The 20,471-nt window shown below is 47.0% G+C and overlaps 1 protein-coding gene across 2 annotated transcripts in view; it reads left to right on the top strand.

Annotated features, from left to right (window-relative positions):
• Fam178b (family with sequence similarity 178 member B) overlaps positions 1 to 20,471 on the top strand; it is a 94,929-nt gene that overhangs the window by 24,492 nt on the left and 49,966 nt on the right. Inside the window, exon 6 of one of the 2 annotated variants that reach the window (XM_052192972.1) lies at positions 314 to 398. In XM_052192972.1, coding sequence (XP_052048932.1) covers positions 314 to 398 — 85 coding nt within the window. Of the gene's footprint in view, positions 1 to 313; positions 399 to 19,415; positions 19,437 to 20,471 lie in introns of those variants that run through there. The other variant, XM_052192973.1, reaches the window with a different exon arrangement.

Here is a 20,471-nt window from a genome sequence, read left to right as displayed (position 1 = left end):
AGTTTTTTGGAGCAGGTAGATTCCATGAGTTCAAGGCTACCCTGGTCTACAGAGTGAGTTCCAGCATAGCCAAAACTACACAGAGAAACCCTGTTTAAAAAAGGGGGGGGGGGCTGGAGAGATGGCTCAGAGGTTAAGGGCACTGACTGCTCTTCTGAAGGTCCTGAGTTCAACTCCCAGCAACCACATGGTGGCTCACAACCAATCCGTAATGAGATCCGACTGAAGACAGATCTGAAGACAGTGTACTCATGTAAATAATAAATCTTAAAAAAAAAAAAAAAAACTAAATTCCTTTTCTTTTTGTCCCTAGTTGTTAACATGGCCTCCAGAAACATCTTCAAGAGCTTTTGGTCTCCTCTGGGATCTCAGTATAGATGGACTGTTCCGTCAGCCTGGTAAGTACCCAGATGCAGGGCGGGTACTCACATTCTCATCTTGTCCCCTCTCCTCCCTACCTGTGCTGTGGGACACTGTGTCACCTGTGCTGCAGACATCAGGCCACACATCTTTGGCTCTGGCTCCAGTGTCAGTGACAAGCTGTGCCAACTGGCTCCTTGGCACCTCTGCCAGGCTTAGGTCCTGTTGTCAGTGACGGAGTCCAGGCAGGCTTTGACTCAAAAGGGATACTTTGTCATCTGGGTTCTACCAAGGACCCAGAAAGGAGAGCCGTAGTGCATCAGAGTAGCATTTGGGCTGGCACTACCAGGATGGAGCCTCAAGAGCTGCTCCCCCACCCCTCGGTGGCAGCCCCGGGCCTGTCCCTTGGCTGTGGCATCTGGTATACTTGCCTCGGCATCCAGAGAAGCATTGCATGTCCTGCTGCTGGCTGCACCTTCCCAGCTGTCATCATTTGGTGCCTGAACCTAGACGCTTTGGCACCAAAAAATATTACGTAAGTGGTTGGAAGTTGCTTAGGGTTGGCAACGGGAGGGATTCTCAGAGGACTGGACTCCACCATGGCCCAGTCTATAACCCTCTACCCCAAAGCGCGTAAACACACAGCTCCGAGGGCCAAGGTTATAGCCCCTGATACGCCAGAGCTTTCTGTGCTTTGAGTGTCTGCATTGTGTCCCTCTGCTTCAGATGGCCAAACTGGGGCCATCTGTCAAATGAGAGCATTCCAGCCACCCCCATGGGCCCCTCACTAAGGCCTTCTGACAAGCCACCAGTCCAAGCGTCTTCTCCCTTTTTGTAACCTCTGCCCCTGTGGCCTGTGCTGCCCTTTGCAGCCCCAGGGCCGCCTCTGCAGCATGCCTGCCCTTTTAGAAACAGGAGCCTTCCTTGTCCACCGTTCTCCGTGCTGTGGTATGAGCCTCCTCCTCTCTCCTCTCCTACAAACCCATCAGGAGGGGGACAGAGTAGCTCCCAAGTTCCTGATTCTCAGCTCTGGTTCCTTAAGAATACCACCTGTGGTACTGTCCCCATGAGCCCAGTCTAGAGAATTCCCTGAGGTCAGAATACTGAGTAGGAGGAAGTCAGGCCTGATCCACAAAAGAACTTAAGCAGAACATTGTACACCTGCATCCACCATGGCACTGTTCATAGCAGACAAAGAGTGGAAGCAACCTACCCTGCCCGATGGATGGATGCATACAGAATGTGTGACATACTGTGTGCACGTGCACACTGAAGTACTTAGGATGCACAGAATAGACATGTGATGGAACATGGCCAAGCCATGGAAAGGCATGCAATTCTCACACATGCTGAGATGCAGATGAAGCCTAGAAGAAAACACTAGCAAAAGCAGATACCTCAATTCCACATGAAGGGAAATTCATAGAACTGTAGCCACCAGGCCAGAGGAGGCTGTATGAGTTGTGGAACAGGTTTTGGCTTGAGAAGCTGGCTGGTGGCTATGCAGCAACCTAAGAGTGTAGTGTCCACTGCTCCTCTCAGGCCTCTTACCTGTCAGGCGTGTTTGACTGCTCAGCTGCACCGCAACACAGGCTGCATGTCTAAGGTTAAGTTAGATCGAGGCTGGCTACAGGAAAAAAGACCTGCACACCAGGTTCACATATAGCTGGAGGCCCTGAGGCCTCTGTGAGCACAGCGGAGCTCAAGGCAAAACTTGACTGCCTCACCTGTACCACCTGTGGCCATGAAATCACCTGACCCTTCCACACCTAAGTCCCAGTTCCCTGGGGCGTGTGCTCACCCAGGGCTGTCCTCTGATGACTGTCCGCTGGAAGATTTTATTCAGTAGCATTGATCCCACCCACTTCCTTTGTCAGCAGTGGGACTGAGTTTCAGCACTTCCTGTGAGGGGAGTTAAAGGCTAGGGAGTCAGAGTTGGATGTGTCGAGAAGGAGCTTTTGAGGAGCTTGGAGGGAGAAATGTTCAGGAACACTGTTGGTCTTTATCTCAGGGATAGCTGGAGGCCACCTCATTAGGGCCCAGCAGGATGGCAGGGGACAGGGGAACCCAGGCCAGCCCTTGTCCCCAGAAAGCTGATGACCTTCTGAGGGCTTAGAGGGAGGGCTTGGAGTGAGCAGCTGCTATCAGAGAAAGGGGAAGCAGAGTGAGGGCTGGGCTTCCAGCTGGGTGTGGCTGGCCCTCAGGAGCCAGAACTCTGGAACTGTTAGAGCACCTCTGGAAACTGCACCGAGCAGGATTGCCCTCACTCTCACTTGCCTAGGGACCAAGTAAGCCCCAGATGGAGTCCCTGCCCTGAGTAAAGCTTGGTCCAGGTCAAGGCATGTTTTCATTAAGCTGTACCGTGGCTGTTAGTGGCACAAACAGGTAATGCACAGTGGTTGTTTGCATGTTATAGGTTATACACACTGCCTTTTTGATTGTGTGTGTACATGTGCATGCATATGTATGTGTGCATGTGTGTTATGCACACATGCCATAGCTCACTTGTGGAAGTCAGAAGTCTAGTCTGCAGATCTAACTTAGGTTGTCTGACTTGGTGGCACGCACCTCTACTCACTGGGCCATCTTGCCGCCAGCACACGTTTCTCTTTTTACTAGGATTGTCTGTAGACCAGGCTGGCCTTGAGCTTAATAGAGATCTGCCTTTCTCTGCCTCCAGAGTATTAGGATTAAAGGAATGTGCTACCATGCCTGGTTACCAGGACATTCCTCTCATTTACGGAACTGTCCCTGAGCTGCAAAGGCTGCTTGTCATATTTTCTGACTGTCAATGTTCTTTGAACATCTTGACGGTGTGTGACGTTTCCATTCCCACAAATTCATCCCTCTAGGACAAAACCCAAGAAACCTGCTTTTCCAGCCTTCCTTCAGATATTCAGGGATTATTATTACTATTATTTAAGAATGAATCTCTGAGCAGTACAGCATAACAAGTCACACAGCCTTGCCCCTGTGGTAGATACTCTGCAGACTATTGAAGGCACATGGCTTGAAGATAAGAAGATGTGCGCTGTGTGTGGCTTGGTAGAAGGAGGGTCTTGCCAGGCGGTGGTAGCGCACGCCTGTAATCCCAGCACTCAGGGAGGCTGAGGCAGGTGTATTTCTGCGTTGGAGGCCAGCCTGGTCTACAGAGTGAGTTCCAGGACAGCCAGGGCTATACAGAGAAATTCTGACTCAAATAAACCAAAAAAAAGAAGGAGGAGGAGGGTCTTGGGGCCCATCTCCAGGATTCCGAGAGCGGCTACATGAGCACAGTTACAACATAGCCTGTTACAGCATAGCCTGTGTCTGTGCCTCTAAGATCCCCATGGCAAAGATGGCACTGCTTAGACTGAACAAAGAAACATCAGATGCTTCTGTCTGGAAGGCTGAGACTCCTAGATATCCTCCATCCCTCTCCAGAGATGCACCCCTACCTCTGGCTTATTGAGCCTTCCACTACAGGGCCTTCTGACGGGAAATGGTCTGGTTTCTTCTGGAATAGCCTGAGCTGTTTCTGCAGACTGCGGCTCAGAGACCCCTTTGCCACCAATGCCTCCCTGGGCTTCTTCGCTAAGCTCTAGTCTGGGCATGCAGACGTGCAGCCCTGAGTGCACCGCAGCATAAATGGAGTTCCCTTAGCACGGAAGGAAGGATATGGCTCTCAGCTCGGCAGCCCAGAACCTGCTGTTGTCAAACTGGGACATTTTCAAATTTCCTTTCTGTTGCTGCGATAAAGCACTGACCAAAACCAAGTTGGAGAAAAAAGTGTTTATTTGACTTAAACTTCCAGGTCACAGCCAGTCATTGAGAGAGGTCAGAGCAGAGAATCACAGCAGGAGCCTGGAGCTGGCTGGCTGGCTGCAGGCTCACTCACTGGAATGTGCTCTGCTGGCTCAGCCACCTCTGGTGGGTGTCTGCCTACAGAATGCTTCTATCATTCCCAAAGGAACTGTGTGGACATTGGCAGTCAGCCCCGCCCAGTGTGCCCTTCTCCCTAGTTCCTGGATCCTTGGGCCTACTGTCTCTAAGGCTTTGCATATTTGAGACATACTTAGTTTGGTTTGGTTTTTGTTTTGTTTTATTTTTATGGACAGGATCTTATGCTGCATCCCAAGCCATTTCATGTATCTGAGACTGGCCTTGAATTCTTTTTCTTTTGAGACAGGTTCTCACCATGTAGCCCTGGCTGACCTGGAACCCACTATGAAGATTGGTTTGACCTCAAACTCACCTCTGCCTTGCCTCTGCTTCCAGAATGCTAGGAATTAAAGGCCTGGACCAGTGTGCTCGTTCGGTGCCACAATGGCTATTGTATACACTATCACATAGTCTGTGATGTTTATCTCTGGCTTCTTGCAAAATATCTTCAAAGTTCATGCCTGTTTTATTCTGCCTTCCTCTGAGTCAGTTCTGTCGTCTGATTGGCTGTCCCACAAGTTCATGGACAATGTTAGAGTTCTAGGCAGGCACGCATACTTGTGCCCAGCTTTTGACACGGGTGCTGGGGTTTTGAGCTCAGATCCTCGTACATGCAGAGCAAGCAGTCTTGTCTATTGAGCAACCTCTAGCCCAGACCCTTAATCCCAGCTTTCATTTTGGCAAAGTTCAGTTCACCAATCTGTTTCCCCTGTACCCATACTTTAGACATCAAATATAAAGATGCTTTTGCCTGGCTCTGACAACTGTGGTTTCCTCTAGGAGATTTCTCCTTTTAAATCATAAATTTGGGCCTTTTGGCCAGCCTGTAGTGGGGTCATGCATTTAATTCTAGCACTTGGGAAGCAGAGGCAGGCAGATCTCTACAAGGCCAATGTAGACTACAGAGTGAGTTCCACATCAGCCAAAGATGGTGAGGCTGCCTTTTAAGATACCAATAAATCCCAACAGTGGTGATGCACTTCTTTAATCCAAGCACTTGAGAGGCAGAGACAGGCAGATATCTGAGTTTCAGGCCAGTCCAGGGCTACACAGAGAAACCCTGTCTCTAAAAACAAACACATAAAATAAACGTAGGCCTTTTGATTCACTCTGAATTCCCCTTCCTGTATGCTTGGTGTGAAACTGAGGCTCAGCTTGATGCTTGGACTGGAGCCACCTGGTCATTCCGGGACCTTCTGTCCCAGCTCCCTCCTTTTCACTGAACTGTCTTGGCAGCCTTGTTGGAAGCCAGCTGACTGTGGATGTAGGGACTCTCTCTCTAGATTCCTAAGTTTCCTCATTGGTTAATGTCTTAGGGTCTTACTGCTATGAATAGACACCATGACCAAGGAAGCTCTTATAAGGGCAACATTTAATTGGGGCTGGCTTACAGGTTCAGAGGTTCAGTCCGTTATCCTCAAGGCAGGAGCATGGCAACCTTCAGAAAGACATGGTGCAGGAAGAGCTGAGAGTTCTCCACTTCACCTGAGGGGGTAGGGAAAGATTGGCTCCTGTGTGGTTAGGAGAAGGGTCTCATTGCCCACCCCCACAGTGACACACTGCCTCTGACAAGGCCACATCTCCTAATAGTGCCACTCCCTGAGCCAAGCATATTTAAACCACCACAACACCAGCATCCCAAATTCTTGACTAATTATAGATTTCAAAAATTAGGTGTGTTCATCCCACTGTACTTCCTGAAATGGTTGCAGCAATTGAGAGTTCCCACATTTTCATCTGAGACACTATGGGATTCTTATTTTTATTTTAGACAGGGTTTCTCTGTGTAGCCCTGGCTGTCCTGGAATTCACCCTGTAGACCAGGCTGGCCTCGAACTCAGAAATTCGCCTGCCTCTGCCTCCCAAGTGCTGGGATCAAAGGCATGTGCCACTACCACCCGGTTTTAAATTTATTCCTAAATACTGGAGCTGGAGAGATAGCCTCAAGATCTACAAGTTCTTACCACTCTTGCAGAGGATTCAGGTTCAGTTCCCAGTACCCAGTACTCCCACATCAGTCTGCTTGTAACCAGTTCTGGCAGACCAGAGACCCTTTGGAATCCTTGGGCTCCTCCTCAAGATTGCAGACTTTTTTGTTTTTTTCCGAGACAGAGTTTCTCTGTGTAGCCCTGGCTGTCCTGGAACTCACTCTGTAGACCAGGCTGGCCTCGAACTCAGAGATCCCCCGCCTCTCTGAGGGTTGCACAGACTTACACATAAATATACAACTAAAAATAAAGCAAACCTCTCACACTGCCACTCCTAATGCGGCAGCTATGAGAGGCTTTTCTTCACACTGACCTTATGTCCTGCAGCCTCACCAAACCTGTTTATTAACTATAATCATTCTTGTGGGGGAAGTAATGACTTTGTGTTTGTTTAACAATGTGTCTCAGCTGAGTGGTCCTAATGCTTGCAGAACTGGGGGGCTGGCCATTACCTCTGCTCCTGTCCTACTGGACTGCATGCGGTAGAAGAAGGCACTGTTTCTCTCCCAGCTGGGGCCTCTAACTCTCTAGAGAAGGAACAAAGGGCACCTAAGTCCTTTCCCACCACTTCTAGAACAATGGAGTTCGTTTTCACCTACGGTCCTTGCTATCCCAGAATCTATCCTATTTGTGGAGGAGGAGGGGGCTGCACTGAGATAGCATGACTCTGGCCAGGACATTCTTTAGATACTTTGAAAGTGGGCGAGCAATTCAACTCTAAGAATGAACATAATTTATTTATTTATTTATTTATTTATTTATTTATTTAGTTAGTTAGTTAGTTTTGAGCAGGGTCTCTGGACACTCCTTCATTCCTGCCTTGGTTGAAATCTGTCTGTTATGGCTTCTTGTGTATTCTCAGTTTTCTCTTCCTCCCTCCCTCCCTCCTGCCCTCCCTCCTGTCCTCCCTCCCTCCTGCCCTCCCTCCCTCCCCTCCCTCTTTCCTTCTGGCAGTTCTCCATACCTCCCAGACAGTGTTCACAAAGTTCCTTCTTACAACAAAAGAAAGGTTGAGATGTTGTTGGTAGAGTGCTTGTGGAGCTTACACAAAGTCCTGGGTTAGATCCCCAGCAAAGCACAAAAGCGTGTAATCTCAGTGCTTGGTAGGTGGCCTGGAAGTTCGAGGTCATCCTTGGCTACATAGTTAAGTCTGAACCCAGCCTGGGCTACCAGAAACTCTGTATCTCAAAAGTTCATGTCAACTTGGCCACAAAAACTTACCAGCGTACTCCCATAAGCCTTAGTTACAATAAATTATAAAGCAACTTATTTTAAAATAATTATTTGGTATGTACATATTCTTCTATTTCTTTGAATTCTTGCCTCAATTTCATTTGTACTGGGATTACAAGCATTTACCTCCAGAGCAGTGGTTCTGAACCTTCCTAACACCGCAACCCTTTACAACAGTTCATGGTATGGTGACTTGACCCCCAATCTTAAAATTATTTTCATTGCTACTTCATAACTTTAATTGTGCTATTGCTATGAATCATAAGGTAAACATCTGTGTTTTCCAGTGGTCTTAGATGACCCCTGTGAAAGGGTCATTTGATTCCTAGAGAAGTCAAGACCCACAGGCTGAGAACTGCTGCTCTAGAGTAGTGCTTTTAAAAACACATTTATCTTAAGGTTGAATTCCCAGCACTCGGGAAGCAGAGGCAGTCAGATTTCTGAGTTTGAGGCCAGCGTGGTCTCTATAGTGAGTTATAAGACAGCCAGGGTACACTGAGAGATCCTGTCTCAAACAAATGAACAAACAAACAAACAAACAAATTGGGACTTGCCTCATAGCCCAGGCTGGTCCACTTAACTCCTGAGCCTCAAGCTCAAGAGTGTCTCCAACCTCAGCCTCCTAGAGAGGCTAAGATCACAGTGACAAGCCACCAAAGTCCATTTTTGAAGAAGGGCGAATTAAACTCTATATGCCTGGGGGGCAGAGACTGGAATGTAAATAAAGTAATTTAAATTAAAATGTTAATACCTGTGACTGTTAACATGTGGCCTAGAAAAGCCTTGGTCGTGTGACCTGTGTGACAGGCCTTTCTAGAACCCCAGGGGATAAAATGTAATGCTCTTAGAAGAGCAAGACCTTTACTTGGAGGTAACTTAAGGTATATGTTCATGTGGTAAAAGGAACTCATAAATATGTACACATAAAACATGTAAATGACACATGAATTATGCTACAGAAAATATTCACAAAGAACTGTTGCTAGTGTGTATGTGGGGTGTGTGTGTTGGGATATGTTGGGATATGTTGTCCCAGAGTGACTGGAAAGGGATACTTGTCTATTTGGTGTCTTTTTCCAGTATATTAACTTGTTAGGTTTGGAGCACTTCAGTCATGACAGCAGGAGCACTGGCTGATGCCTCCCAGTCTGTGCCTCCCTTTAGTCCTGGGGACCCACATGTGGAAGAAGAGAACCAGGTCCTACAAATAAATAAATGCAGACTTTAATGACAGCATGGGGCCTCTGGGTGGGAGGGTTGCCAGTGTTTATTTTTTTCTTTAAATAAATTGTTTTATGATTTATCATCACTAATAGTTTTGGGGGGTGCACTGGTTACTTTTTTGGTCAACTTGACCCAAGGTAGTTATGAAGGAAGTCGAGACATCAGTTGAGGAATTGCCTCCATCAGATTGGCTGGTAAGCCAGAGGGCTTTTATCGGGATTTCTGATTGATATGGCAGTGCCCAGCTCACTCTGGGTGGCACCATGCCTGGCTGTGTGAGGAGGAGACTGAGTGAGTGCTAAGGAACATCCTCCATGGCCTACCTTGACTTCTCAGTGAAGACTGGGATGGGGGCGTATAAGCCAAAGGAAGCTTTTTTTTTTTTTTTTTTTCTACACAGGTTGCTTGGGGTCAGTGCTTGATCACAGCAACAGAAAAAACAGGACAGAAATTAGTTGGGGAGTGTTGCTATGACAGAGCTGGCTCTGATCATTTGGGACGGATTGTGGAAAGAGCTGAGAATGTTGGGGTGAAAAAGCCTCGGAGTGCTTAGAGCGTAGTGGGCTATCTGTGGGCCCTTGAAAATTGTTTTGGCTATGGTTTTTGTCAGTTTATACACAAGTTAGTGTCATCTGGAAGAAAGGAACCATAAGATTGGTATGTAGGCAAGCCCATGATGAATCTCCCAGGCAGTGGTGGTCTTGGCATCCTCGGATTTGAAAGGGTCATGAAGGAAGATTCCAAGTGTTGGTTGCTGCGAGAAGCCAGCAGTGAAGCAGTGAAGGCGCGGCCTCAGCTGCAGTGGAAGCCCCAGGATCAAGGAGGCTGTAAAGAGGTGAGGCCAGGGGACACCATCGATGGAGATACCATGGGATGACCACCAAAGGGGCAGCAGCGCTGCCGAGTGGAGCCTGCCTGGGCCCCTACGATGACTGTGTGTGCTGTAGGTGGTGGAGGCAGAGACGTGGAACTGCTCAAGCCCCAGAAGATGGTGACTGCCAACATTTGACAGACACTGTTGTGGTTTGCTTTGATGTGATAGTGACTGCCAGTTCATCCCTCTTGGAATAAGAAAGTATTTAGCATGCTTTTGATTGTAAAGGAACCCATAGTTGAGAGACTTTGGATTATTTTAGAGACTGAACCTTGAAAATGTTTGAGTTCTTAAGATTGTGGGACTTTTAAAAGTTGGAATAGTTTATGTTGTGATGTTAATATTAACACAACATTTTGGGCCAACAAGAAAGGAAATGTAGTTGAATAGTAATGTGTTGAAAAGAGGTCAGCTGTCATCTCTGTGGAAGGGACCTCAATTAGGAAAAACGTCTTTCTAAGAAAGGCCTGCAGGCAAGGCTGCAAGGATTAGTCTTGATTAGTAATTGATGCGGAAGGGCCTAACCCCATTGTGGGTAGTGCTGCCTCTGGACAGGCAGTCCTGGGTGCATGAGAAGGCAGGCGGAGCTGCTGGGAACAGCCAGTGAGCTGCGCCCTTCAATGGCCTTTGCTTCAGCTCCTGCCTCCAGGTTCCTGTCTCAAGTTCTTGCCATGATTTCCTTCAATGATGGTGTGTGATCTACAAGGCGAAGTATCCCTTTCTTCCCCAGTTGGCTTTTAGTTGGCATTTTATCATAGAACTAGATACCTAACTAGGACAGGAGAGTGTAAGAACACTACAGACAGCAGAGGCTTGTGGCTTTACTGAGACGATTGATGCTGCTTGGCTGTGATTTTAATAAGCATCATTGAGATGCATCTCAACATGGACACTGAACATGGACATATGTAGGAAACTCCCACATTCTATTGGTTTTTAAGGCATGAAGGGGTGATAGTGAGCTGAGACTTTGGCATGATATGGCAGGCCCCAGAGAGGGCAGGAGGCCATTAGTAAAGGTACAGCCTCAGTTGAGGTGATGGCCCAGAATTAAGGGAGTCATGGAAAGAAACTTGAGTTTGGTACCGTGTGGCAAGAGTTTGAGTCCCTAAAGAGGCCAGGAGAGGCCGTTAGTGAATGTGCAGCCTCAGTTTTAGTAGAGACCTGAGCATCTTGGAGATGTCAGAACCATGGGATGACCATCAAGGACAGCCCCGACTGGAGTGTAGCCAGGCTGGGACTGAGACGAGCAGTGTGTGCCATGGGTGACAGAGCAGGAGAGACGGCTGCCAAGGAGCTCTGGAGCCCAGATGATCATGAGTGAGCCCCAGATGTCAGAAGAGTGGTTTGCACTATTGGAGTTTGGATTTGTTTTGATCTGATTATAACTGGGCCCTGGCTCTTCCTACTTGGAATAAGAAAGCATGTGATTTAATTTGAATTTTACAGGAGCCAATGGTTAAGAGATTGTCTATGAGGCCAGGCCGTGGTGTACATCTTTAATTTCAGGACCTGGAGGTTGAGGCAGGCAGATCTCTGTGAGTCCAGCGCCAGCCTGGTCTACAAAGCTAGTTCCAGGACACTACACAGAAAAACCCTGTGTGTGTGTGTGTGTGTGTGTGTGTGTGTGTGTGTGTGTGTGTGTGTGTGTGAGAGAGAGAGAGAGAGAGAGAGAGAGAGAGAGATTGAAAGATTGAATATGAATATTTTAATGAGACTTTGGACTTTTAATTTTTAATTAAACTTTTTAGATTTATTTTTTTATATGTATGAGTTTTTCCTACATGTATGTATGTAGGTATGCATGTATGTTTACTGCATTCTTGCCTGGTACCCACAGAGGTCAAAGAGAGTCTTGGATTCCCTGGAACAGGAATTACTGATGGTTATGAGGCACCATGTGGGTGCTGGGAATTGGACCTGGGTTCTTGGCAAGAGTAGCAAGTACTTTTAACCTCTTCACCATCTCTATAGCCCCTTAAGAATTGGCATTTTTAAGGGAAATGATACTTTTAAAAGTTGAATTATATTTTATATTGCAATCTTTTTTTGTTGTTGTTGTTTTTGGGATTTGGTTTTTTCGAGACAGGGTTTCTCTGTATAGCCCTGGCTGTCCTGGAAATCACTCTATAGACCAGGCTGGCCTCGAACTCAGAAATCTGCCTGCCTCTGCCTCCCAGAGTGCTGGGATTACAGGCATGCGCCACCACCGCCCGGCTATATTGCAGTCTTAAGACAAGATAGGAAAGATTATAGTTTAATATATTTGTGTCTAGCTAATTAGGGGTCAATTTTGTTGGTTAGTTTCTTTTTTTTTTTTCTGTCAACTTACCACAATCTAGGAAGATAGAAAGTCAGCTGAAGAATTGCCCATATCACTTGGCCTAAAGGAAAGTCTGTGGGGATTGACTAATGTGTGTGGACACAGCTCACATGGGTGATACTAGTCCTAAGCAGGAGTTGCTAGGTTGTACCAGAAAGGTGGCTGAGCAAGCCTTTAAGTAAGCAACATTCTCCAAGGTCTCTACTTCAGCTCCCGCCTGCAGGCCCTGCCTTGACTCTCCTCAGTGAGGGACCATGATAAGGACATGGAGGCCATAAACCTTTTCTTCCCAAAGTTGGGTTTGGTCAATGTTTGACCAGAGCAGCAGAGACTAAGTTAAAGCAAGAGGACTGGATTTTGTAAACCAAAAATTTGATATAATAACAACATTAGTATTACCATTACTGTTTGTGACTGTTTGTATATGCTCAGCCTAGGGAGTGGCACTATCAGAAGGTGTGGCCCCGTGGGAGTGGGTATGTCACTGTGGGCATGGGCTTTAATACCCCAGTCCTAGCTGCTTAAAAGCCAGTCTTCCCCTAGCGGCCTTTGGAAGAAGATGTAGAACTCTCAGCTCCTCCTGCACCATGCCTGCCTGGATGCTGCCATGCTCCCACCCTGATGATAATGGACTGAACCTCTGAATCTGTGAACCAGCCCCAACTAAATGTTGTCCTTCTAAGAGTTGCCTTGGTGGTGGCGTCTGTTCACAGCAGTAAAACCCTAATAACTAAGATACTATTACTGTTACTGTTACTATTACTACTACTGCTTGAGATAAGAGTTTCTCTATATAGTTCTGGATATCCTGGAACTCAGTCTATAGACCAGGCTGGCCTTGAACTCACAGAGATCTGCCTTCCTCTGTGAATTAAAGGTGTGCACCACACTGCCTGGCTTCTTTTTCTTATTTCCTTGAGTATTTTATATTTTGATCATAGTTATCTCCCTAGCTCTCTGCAGACCCACTTCTACACTGTCTGCTCTCTTTTTTGAGACAAGATTTCACATAGTCTAGTTTGGCCTCAAATTCTGTATGTTAACAAGGATAACTTAATTTCTGGTCCTATCTCTGCCTCCCAAGTTCTGGATTTACAAGAGTGTTCCACCATATCTGCCCCATGGGTTGCTGGTGACCAAACTCACATTTATTTCTGCAAGCTGTGGTAGCAGATACCTTCAGGCCCAGCACTTTTTTTTTTTTTATTTTTGGATTTGATTTTTTTCAAGACAGAGTTTCTCTGTATAGCCCTGGCTGTCCTGGAACTTACTCTGTAGACCAGGCTGGCCTCGAACTCAGAAATCCGCCTGCCTCTGCCTCCCAGAGTGCTGGGATTACAGGTGTGCACCACTACCGCCCGGCCTAGGCCCAGCACTTTAAGAAGCAAAGGCAGGTAGATTTCTGTGGCTTTGAAACCATCCTGGTCTAAACAAGGAGGTCTAGCCAGGCCAGCCTGGGCTACATTGTAAGAACACCCATCTCAACAACAACTAAAAACATGTACTTACATTGTGGCTGTGTCTTGTGTGTGGAAGTGCACATGCCGCAGCACACATGTGGAGGTCAAGGGGCGAAGTGCCAGCCTGTGGGTGGGAGTCTGTTCCCTCCTTTCTCCATGGGGTTCAGAGGATTAAACCTGCATCATCAGGCACTGCATTAAGAACCTTTACCCTAAGCCCTCTCCACAGCCACCAGGATCTTGTGTTTGTGTTGTTTTAACCTCCTCTGGGGTTCCTGGCACATCCCCGGACTCGGGCATTTATCTGCTGACTGAGCAGAACCCGTACCACCTGCTTCAGACTTCCTCCGACTGCTCCTCAGGTTGTTAGGGCTTACTAACTGTGGAAGTGGGGCTGCCAACAGAGCTCTGGACGTGCCGTGGTCAGGGTTGTGGGCCCAGCTGGGTTGTGGGAACAGTCAGTCACCCAAGCTTTGCTCCGGCCTGGCTTTCATCTCCCTCACTTCCCTGCCTTGTGAAGCTTTCCACAGCTGGCCTTGTTCTACATCCCAATTCCTTTCCTGCAGGTATTTCAGGTCCTGGTGCATCCCGGCTGCCACAGCTCAGTGTGAAGGCCTGGAACTCGCTTAGCACCTCCCTCACAGCAGGCCTGTGTAAAGTTCCCAGGGACTCTGGTGTGTTTCTGGGGCAGAGAAACTCCAGATTCTAAGGGACCAACGTCTTAGAGGGACAGAGTGACCAGGCTGTGATACAGGGTTTCCCTCGAACTTAAGACTTTTTACCCAAATTATTTCTATGGCTCGCACTGTTGGGTGCTTCTATGTTCGTCCTCTTTCTTTATTTGAGACAGGATCTCGTGTGCACCTGGCTGGCCCTGAATGCCTTATGTAGCCAGGAATGACTTGGTACTGATTTAGTGTCGATCTTTCTGCTTTCACCTCCTCAGTGTTGACCACACCCAGTATGTATCCTGCTGGAGTTCCAACCCAGGGCTTTGTGAAGTTAGGCAAGCACTTTCTCAGCTGACACATATTCCAGCCTGAGGAGAACTGTGGAGGCATCGGCGTCATCATCGGTGCCATCATCGTCACCATCATCATCCTCATTTTTTAAACCAGCTTGTGAAGGAACAGCCTCCATGTGGCTTTTCCATTATCTTTGGTTAGTCCTCCTCTGTCTCCTCTGCCTCCCCACCCTGCTTAGGCCTTTCCACACCAGTGTTCCAACTTCTGTTTTTATGCCTTCTACTCGCCACCCCCTTCACGATCCCTTTCTAGTCTCCTGGCCTCTAGACAGTCACTTTAGATAAACACAGAAAACTCAATGTTCAAAGCTAAGATCCACACACAAGAAAGAACATGTGGTGTTGTCTATCTGAGCTGAGTTTACGAGTACGTTCTGATGCTATCGATTTTCCTGCAGATAGTAGATTCATTAGAGCTGTGCCTGTGTTGACCATTTTCATTGCCCGTTCTCTAGGTGATGGACACTTTATCGGTCCTGCCTCTTGTGAGCAGAGCAGCACTGAGCACAGATGAGTGTGTGTCTCTGAGGCAGGATAAGACTCCTTCGGCTGTGTGTCCAGGAATGGCGCAGTTGGGTCATATGGTTGTTCTCCTTTTAGTTTTTAGTGAAACCTACGTGCTGATTTCCAGAGTGCTGCACCAATAAATGTTCCACCAATAGTCAGTGCCCGTCCTAGGCTGGCCTCAAACTCACAGATCCGCCTGCCTCTGCCTCCTGAATGCTGGGATAAAGTCATGAGCTACCACAGCCCAGCATCACTTGTTGTCTTGATGATAGACATTCTGACTGAATGGAATTTCAATGTACTTCTGAGTTCTGCTGATGGCTAAAGATGTTGACCACACTTTAAGATATTTATTAGCCATTTGTATTTCTTCCTTTGTGAGTTCTTTGTGCAGCTGCATGGCCCCTGTCTGTAACTGCATTATCCGCTTGCTGTTTTTTGTTTTGTTTTAATGTGTTCTGTGACTGTGAGATTTGTAGCTGGCACAGGTTTTTGCCCATTTTGTGGGCTTCCTCTTCTCTTGATTGACAGATTTCCTTTGCTGGACAAATGCTTTTTAAGTTCATGACACATTTCATTCGTCAACTGTGGCCTGACTTCCTGAGCAGCTGAGCTCAGAAAGCCTTTTCTGAAGTGCGATCTGAAGTGTTCCCCTGCCTTTTTTTCCTTAGCAGTTTTGGAGCTTGGGGGTCTTATGTTAAGGTCTTCAATCCGTCTGGAGTTGTTTCCTGCGCAGGGTGAGAGACAGGCAATCTAGATTCAGTCTTCTATGTGTAAATATCCAGTTTTCCCCAGCACAAATGAGTACTTTTAGCATTTTATTTTTTCAAAAAATCCTGGGGCTTTACCTGCATGAGTTTCTATTTGGACTTCCAGTCTGTTCCATTGATGTCCATATCAGTTTTCATGCTAGTGCCATGGGTTTCTGTTACTGTGGCTCCACACTGTACCTCAAAACCAGCTGCGGTGATCCCTGCAGCACTGTTGCTCAGGATTGCCAAGGCTATCTGGGATCTTCTGTTCCTCAATAAACATGTTATTGTTTGTTTTTCTGTTTTTGTGAAGAATGGTGTTTGAATTCTGATGTGATTGCTTTGGACCAGTGATTTGTTTTAGGCAGGACAGCCATTTAGTCTTCCAGCTCTTTCTCAGTTTCTTTGTCAAGTGTGCTAAGGTCTTCCCTGAGGAGGTCGCTCACTCCTCTGGTTAGGTTAGTCCAAGGTTGGAAGCAGGCTGTGGCCTTTATTGGGAAGGGTGGTGTTTCTTTTTTAGCTTGTTTTCCTGTGGTTTCTAGATTGGCCAATGATTTCTATGTGTTCATTTTGCAGCCTGCTTCTTTACTCAGAGTATTGATGCTCAGAGTTCTAAAAGTTTCTGCTAAAGTCTTCAGGGATATTATACCACCACCACCATTTCTCTTTCTTTCTCTTTCTTTCTCTCTCTCTCTCTTTCTTTCTCTCTCTCTCTCTCTCTCTCTCTCTCTCTCTCTCTCTCTCTCTCTCTCTCTTTCTCTCTCTCTCTCTCTCTCTGTCTCTCTTTCTGATAAAGGTCGCACTGTGTAGCCTTGACTGGCCTGGAACTCAATATGTATACCAGGTTCACTCCAAACTCACAGAGACTTCTATGTCTGCCTCCCAAGAGCTGAGATTAAAGACATGTGCCAGCACTCTGGGGATAGTCTCTCTTAAAATCACATGTGCAAATAAGGATACTTACTTCTTCCCTTCTTGTTTATGTTTCTCCTGTCTGTCTCTCTCCTCTTACTGCTCTAGTGAAGACTCCAGCACTGTACTGCATGAGGTGGGGGAAGTGGGTAACCCCCCTGGCTCCTGATCTCAGTGGAAACAGTTGAAAATTTCCTATTTAGTACAGTGTTGTCTCTGTGGCCACAGATAGCTTTGACTGTATTCAGATGTGTCTTTCTAGTCCCCGTTTCTTCAGTACTTTTAATATGAGAAAAGCCAGGTGTGGTAGCACACGCCCTTAATTCCAGAACTCAGGAGGCAGGGGAAATGCATCTCTGGTCTACATAACAACTTTCAGGTCATTCAGGGATACACAATGGGACCCTGTCTCAGAAAAAAAAAAGTTGAATTTTGTTGAAAGTCTTTTTTACCCTTTGAGATAATCATGTAATTCTGTCCTTTTGTCCATTTATGTAAGTTATTACACTTATTGATTTGCATGTATAGAGCCATCCCCACATCTCTGGAATAAATCTAACTCTATCATTGCAAATCATCTTTTTAAAGACTTATTTGTATAATTTTAAATTATAAAACTCATGCATTTGTCTGCATGTGGGCACATAAGTGCAGGTGCCCATGGAGGCCAGAAGAGGGTGTCGGATCCCTTAGAGCTGGAGTTACAGATAATGGTGAACCACCTGACATGGGTGTTGGGAACTGAACTTGGATCTTTTAGAAGAACAGCAGGAAGTGCTGTTAACCAATAAGCCATCTGTCCATCTGCCTTAACTGTAGGATTTTAAAATCTCAATCAGTGAAAACTAGTGGCTTCCCAAGAGTCACTGTCTGACCAAAGCCATTCTCTGCTGCTAGGCTTTCAATAGGCTTTCCACTGTCTTCTATAGCCTGGCATGGAGCTACAGTGACAAGACCCCTTTTCCTGAACCATGGGACAAGAGCTCTCTGGGTACTCAAGGAGAATTGGTGTGCAAGAGCTCCTGGCCGCCTCACCCTTGTCCCTTATCACCGGCCACACATACTGTTCTGTAATGACTGCAAGCTTTCATTGCTCGCTGGGACTCAAACTTGGCTGCACTTGAATACTGCTTGGAAGGTTTACATGCTCTGGGTCTTCTAAGATTTATTTATATGCCGGTGGTGGAGGCGCACACACCTTTAATCCCAGCACTCTGGGAGGCAGAAGCAGGAGGATTTCTGAGTTCAAGGCCAGCCTGGTCTACAGAGTGAGTTCCAGGACAGCCAGGGCTACGCAGAGAAACCCTGTCTCGAAAAAAACCAAATCCAAAAAACCAAAAAAAAAAAAAAAATTATTTATTTATTATATGTAAGTACGCTGTAGCTGTCTTCAGACACACCAGAAGAGGGCATCTGATCTCGTTACATATGGTTTAACCTTATTCATAAAGGCAGAGTCTCTTTATTCTTTTTTTTTTTTTTTTTTTTTGGCAATCTTTTTGACACAGGCATAACAGCCCTGGCTGTCCTGGAACTCACTCTGAAGATCAGGCTGGTCTTCAACTCAGAGACTCTCCTTCCTCTGTCTCCCAAGTGCCTGGGATCACAGGCGTGCGCCACCACGGCCCAGCCTGGTTTCTGGTTTTTGTCAAGTGGATACGCCTGCTGGAAACACATGTGGCTTCTCTTCTCACGTGAGGCCCTGTTCTCAGCTCAGCTGGTCAGTGAGTAACATGTCGGCTCTCCCTGTCAAAGCATGTTGAGCTTTGTGAGAAACACTGAATGGCCTGCCTTCCCAAGCCATGACAGAAGACTCCTGCCTCTCTGGACCCTCCCTCGCCAGGATATGGTTCTATTTTGTTTCCTTCTAGAGATCAGGCCGAGTCCAAAAATGTCAGGTTCTGTCAGGCATAGTAAGGACCTGCTCTAGGCTCTCATGCCAGAACAGTGCCGAGAAGCTGTTTTTAATCTGAATCACTTTCAAACTGGTGTGTGAAGTCAGCAGGGTGTGATTTGTTACTATCTCCCAAGTCATACTGAGAGCCCCACATCATTCCGAGCAGTTCAGCAGCACACCTTTAGATGATGTCCTACTTGGCTTTAACTGTCAAGCTGACATAGCCTATAGTCCTCTAAAGGGAATCTCAAGGGATTGCCCACATCAGAGCGACCTGTGGACATGTCTGTGGGAGATGGCGTTTTGAGGATTGATGTGACAGGACACCAGCTCCAGCCTACTGGGAGCAACACGATTGACTCCCTGGGCAGATAGTCCTGGGCTTTGTCAGAAAGCTGACTGAGCACTAACCAGAGTAAGCCGCCTCTGTGTTTTCTGCTTGCCTTCTTGAGTTCCTTTCCAGACTCCCCTCAGTGACAGACTGATCTGGAAGTGTCAGCCAAATACACCCTTTCTTCTTCTAAGTTGCTTTCGGTCATAGTGTTTTCTCACAAAAGAGAAAAGAGAGGGAAACTGGAACAGATGACAGAGTAAGGAGATACTGAACTGGACAGACATTCCTCAGAAAAACTGCAGTAACCTCAGCCATTAGAAATATGCAAATCAAAGCTTCGACTGGCCGAATCTCACCCCTAGAGTGGTTGACATCAGGAAATCAAACATCCAGGCAGTGTAGTACGCGTCTCTGGTTCCAGTACTTAGGAAGCAGAAGCAGGCAGATCTCTGTAAGTTGAAGGCCAGCCTAGTCTACATAGCAAGTTCCAGGCCTCTCAAGGCTATATAGTGAGAAGGAAATAACATTTTGAGGAAAACGGGTAGAACTGAAGATCATCATGTCAAATATATCAAGGCAGACTCAGACAAACATGTTTTCTCTCACATATGGACCTCAGGTGTTTGTGTGAGTATGTGTATGTATGCGCGCATGCATGCATTTGTGCAGTACATGGAATACATGTAAGAAAATGTCATATTTTTCAAAATGAATATATAGTTAAGAAAGAGGGAGATGCCTGGAGCCAAGATGTGATAGCTGGGTCTACAGTTGTATTCTTTTTTTTTTTTTTTTTGGTTTTTTCGAGACAGGGTTTCTCTGTGTAGCCCTGGCTGTCCTGGAACTCACTCTGTAGACCAGGCTGGCCTTGAACTCAGAAATCCACCTGCCTTTGCCTCCCAAGTGCTGGGATTACAGGCGTGCGCCACCACCGCCTGGCTTACAAGTTGTATTCTTGTTCCATAAGATGGCCTTGATCTTGAGAGACCCAGGCTGAGGAAGACAGAGCAGAGCAGTGGGCAGTGCAGGCGGACAGGGGTTGCCAGGCCTCAGGACCAGCTGTGGTCTGCACAGCTCAGACCGTTCTCAGTATAGAAACCTAGACTTGAAGCTTCTGGAAGGGAAGGTGAGCTTTTGTTTTGCTTTTGTATAGCAGGTATGCGTGCTTCTGTGTCCTGGCACAATACAGTCTGAATAGTAGGGGCCTTGAATACCCTGGTGTTCGGTGACACCAGGCAGTGGTGTATGTTACAGAGGGTAGAGGAAAGGAGAGGTGGCCTGGGGATAGCATCATGTATTCTGCACACAGAGCCATGAGTAAGCCAGAGGCCCACAGAGGTGCCAGGCACGCTCAGGAGGGGTCACATGCCAGGAGCTTTGTGAGAAACAACGCAGGGAGGAGGGCCTCTGCTCAGGATGGCTGGGAGAGCATGAAGACAAAAGCAGCCTTGGAGCTGGAACAGGGACAGAGACAGAGAAACTGAAAATTCCCAAAGACTAGGGCATGATGGCTCACACCTGCATTCCCTGTGCCTCAGAGCTGAGGCAGGTTGCTGAGAGTTCAAGGCCAGCCTAGGATGCATGGTGAGACCCTGTCACACAGGGAGAAGGGAGAGTGGGGAAGAGAAGATTTCAGGAGTTGAAGCCTAATAGTCAGGGAGC

This window comes from Apodemus sylvaticus, chromosome 9, assembly GCF_947179515.1.
Source record: "Apodemus sylvaticus chromosome 9, mApoSyl1.1, whole genome shotgun sequence".
In the NCBI taxonomy this organism is placed as follows: Eukaryota; Metazoa; Chordata; class Mammalia; order Rodentia; family Muridae; genus Apodemus; species Apodemus sylvaticus.
This window is presented reverse-complemented; position numbering and strand designations above follow the sequence as displayed.